Raw genomic sequence first — 3,389 nt, forward strand, 5'->3', positions numbered from 1 at the left:
TAGAGAACGGGAGGAATCACTAAAACTAGCCACAAGCATAGCTAGTGCAAACGGTTGCACGAGATCGAAATTTAACACCCAATTTCGAACTACAAACAAGTCAGCAAGGTTCCCACGTGAAGGTAGAATTCCGTTTTGCATCCCCTTCGTTTCTGACTCCTTAATTGCTGCTATACACCCGACTCTTTTGCGAGCACAGCTGCAAGATGATGTTGTGTTGGTGAACATCCCGAACGACAGCATCAAGCGACAGTTAGTTCGCAATAGATTCCAGGATATGCAATGCGTGTCAGAATGTTGCGTGGTTTGTCCATTCGGTAAGGTTGGTGATTGCACGAACATCGGAGTTATTTAAAGTTTAAAAGTTAAAGGATAAAATTTCTGGCGTTAATCAATCCGCTTGGGATGCGCCCCCACGTTCACTTCAATTCAGAATCGTTTGAGGTTTACGAACGTGTATCTGGCCTATACAATGACTTGCGGTGGCTAGCCGATGTGTCAAGTCAGTGCTTTTATCCTCCCAGACAAGTCTGGTACCAATCTATCGACCCCGGAGGGATGAAAGGCTTGGTGAGCACTGGGGCGGATTCGAATCTCCGATCGATCGTGCAGGAAGCGGAACCTCTAACCGCTACACCACACCCGCCCCCGGAGTTCTTTATCAAATAGAATGCCTAACGTGCAATGCCATTTATATTGGAGAAACTGGAAGAATGCTGAACGTGCGTATCAAGGAACATTTGGCTGGTAAAATGCGAGAGTTCGATGACACCGTTAGGGAGCCACAAAAATAAAGATAAAGATAAGCATGATGGAAATGAGTTCGAATTAAAATGTACGATATTAGCGCACGAGAAAGAAATATCTGCTAGAAAGGCATTGGAAGCATTCTAGATTTCCGTCAGGAACCCGTCCATGAATAACAAAAATGAGTGCTTATCAATTACCAATGACTTCTTGCCGTTCGTAACATTCTGTGAGCTATTAGATTGCCCTACATGCACTCCTTAACGTTACCCAGACACCAGTACTTAAGAATACTGCACAGTGCGTAGATCTCATTCGTCTTGGTGACAATCTTTAAGAACGCGGTGGTTTACCTACCCCGCTAGTCGGTGAAACTGGTCAGTTGTTTTCCTTTTGAAGGTCTTGCGTGGTGTACTTGAAACAATATCGAGGCTTGGCGAGGAGAGAGTAGGAGTTTGATGTGATATGCATGGTATCAAAGACCTCGAACCATTTTCAGGCCTTTGAAAAAGACGAGTTTGTCGAAACGTCAGGCCATTAAAAAGTTTCACCTAAACCTCGTGGGCATAACAAGAAAACATAAATATCTGCCAAAAATTTCGCAGTAGCTCAGATTTTTCGAGATATACTGGAAGTTTCCGTTTTAAATGTATTATATAAGGACACTACCTCTTGTATACACATATGTATGTCGCGCCTGGTTCCAACGCTTTAAAGCCGGAAACAAGAAGCTCGAAGATGAGCCTCGCTCTGGTCGACCGACTGCAATAACGTTCGACGAACTGAAGAACCTGGCGGAGTAGAATCCATATGAAGGTGTGCAGTAACATAACATAACATAACATAACATATCTGGCTTCCTCTTCCTTGCCTATTTCATCCTATAATGGCCAAACATTCTAATCATATTCGACACGTACTCATTTACGAGTTCGAATCTGGCCATCCCGCTGCTGAAGCCCATCGAAACTTAGGTCACGTATTCAGCACTGAAGCCCCTTTTGAGCGGTATGTCGCGCCTGGTTCCAACGCTTTAAAGCCGGAAACAAGAAGCTCGAAGATGAGCCTCGCTCTGGTCGACCGACTGCAAGAACGTTCGACGAACTGAAGAACCTGGCGGAGTAGAATCCATATGAAGGTGTGCAGTATTTTGCTGCCAGTCTTGGCTGTTCGCTGTTCACCGTGAGCAATGGACTGCGATCTCTCGGAATGGTAAAAGCTCGGTAGGGAGCTCCCACGTGCATTGAGCGGCGGCAACCGTTAAAGACGCCTGGTCATCTGCACTCAGCTGCTCTCCAGAAGCCGCAGATTCGACTGGCTGGACGCCACTGTCATCGGAGATGAAAAGTGGGTCCTTTACGTCAGCCACACCGACAAACGTGCGTGGTGCACTGGCGATGAAATGCTGGATCCTTTCGTGAAAGGTGAAATTTATAAGAAGGTCATGCTGAGGGTCTGGTGGGGAGTTCATGGAATCAACCGTTTCGAACTGCTGCCGGACAACACGGCAGTTACTGCCGAGGTCTACTGCGCTCAACTAAAAAAAGAAAAAGACTGGCCTACAAGATCCGCAAAGAGAACCCGAAGCTCGATAACGTTCGCCTGCTGCACGGTAACGTGCGCCTTCACACCGTACCTGGAGCCCGGACCTGGCCTGGACCGGCTACCACCCCCTCCGATCGCTTCAGCATCACCTGAAAGCGAAGCGCTACGATGATCGTGACCACCTCGAAAATGACCTTAGAGCTTTCTTCGCCTTCAAGTCGCCGGAGTTCTATGCCAAAGGAATTCGTGATCTTGTGAGACGTTGACAGAAGGTTGTCGATGTTGATGGAGATTATTTCGCCGAATAATAAAATATTGTTAAAAAGTTGTGTTGTTTTGAAATTTTGTTGAAAAATTTTACTTCGGCAGATAGAGACAATTTCAAAGCATTAATCAAAGTAGGAGTTTTCTGCTTGTTCTCACCAACAGCTATCAAAAAATGATGTGTAATATAAAATGACGTGAACGACATCAACGTACTGATAAAGATAACGTTCCTCGTCAGTTCATGTAAACTGTTAGCTACTCTTTAAGCAGCTCGTTTCATTCGTGTTTACACTTCCTAAGGGAGGCATGATACCAACCTGAGGAAAACGTGTAAGAAAAAAGACGCACGATGGAACGGTTGCAACGTCTCACTTACCTTTTGTGACATGCACACGAAGTTACTGCGCACCGAGCCGACGCCAGTGGACCCGTCGCACCTCCCTTTTCGAATTTTGTGATTGACATACACACATGTGACAGAATAAGCCCGTTATTATGTACCAGTTTGAATGTCCGGCTAAAGCCGGACTTCAGATTTTCGGTGGATCTAGCTTCGCTGTCCTTCACTGATCAATGAAAAGTAATAGTAATGCTGTTTTCTGTAAAATTAGATTTGTGTTTTTTTTAACAACGCTCTTCTTTATATCATAAATTAAGGCGAAAGATTACGGAGTTTTCCTTCTAAACGCGTCAATTCTACATTTGGAGAATATTCGACCATCAGCTACAAACACTCCTTCGATGCCAGAATAATCATGATATATAATAACGAGCTTAGTCCGTGTGTGTGTGTGTGTGTGTTTGTCTGTGTGTCACGAAATTCGAAAATG

The 3,389-nt window shown here is 45.0% G+C and overlaps 2 protein-coding genes across 2 annotated transcripts; both read left to right on the forward strand.

Moving 5' to 3' along the window:
* Window positions 1–1,633: 1,633 nt before the first annotated feature.
* RB195_019658 (uncharacterized protein) lies at window positions 1,634–2,464 on the forward strand (the record flags this gene model as incomplete). Its single annotated transcript, XM_064187611.1, has 3 exons — window positions 1,634–1,822; window positions 1,894–1,970; window positions 2,047–2,464. 3 exons carry the CDS (start codon window positions 1,634–1,636, stop codon window positions 2,462–2,464), a joined length of 684 nt encoding a protein of 227 aa, XP_064043492.1.
* Window positions 2,192–2,464, forward strand: RB195_019659 (uncharacterized protein; the record flags this gene model as incomplete). The annotated part of the gene is made up of 1 exon (XM_064187612.1): window positions 2,192–2,464. The coding sequence occupies one exon, from the start codon at window positions 2,192–2,194 to the stop codon at window positions 2,462–2,464; it is 273 nt and encodes a 90-aa protein (XP_064043493.1).
* Window positions 2,465–3,389: the final 925 nt, after the last annotated feature.

The sequence above is a fragment of the Necator americanus genome, chromosome II (genome assembly GCF_031761385.1).
Source record: "Necator americanus strain Aroian chromosome II, whole genome shotgun sequence".
Lineage (NCBI taxonomy): Eukaryota > Metazoa > Nematoda > Chromadorea > Rhabditida > Ancylostomatidae > Necator > Necator americanus.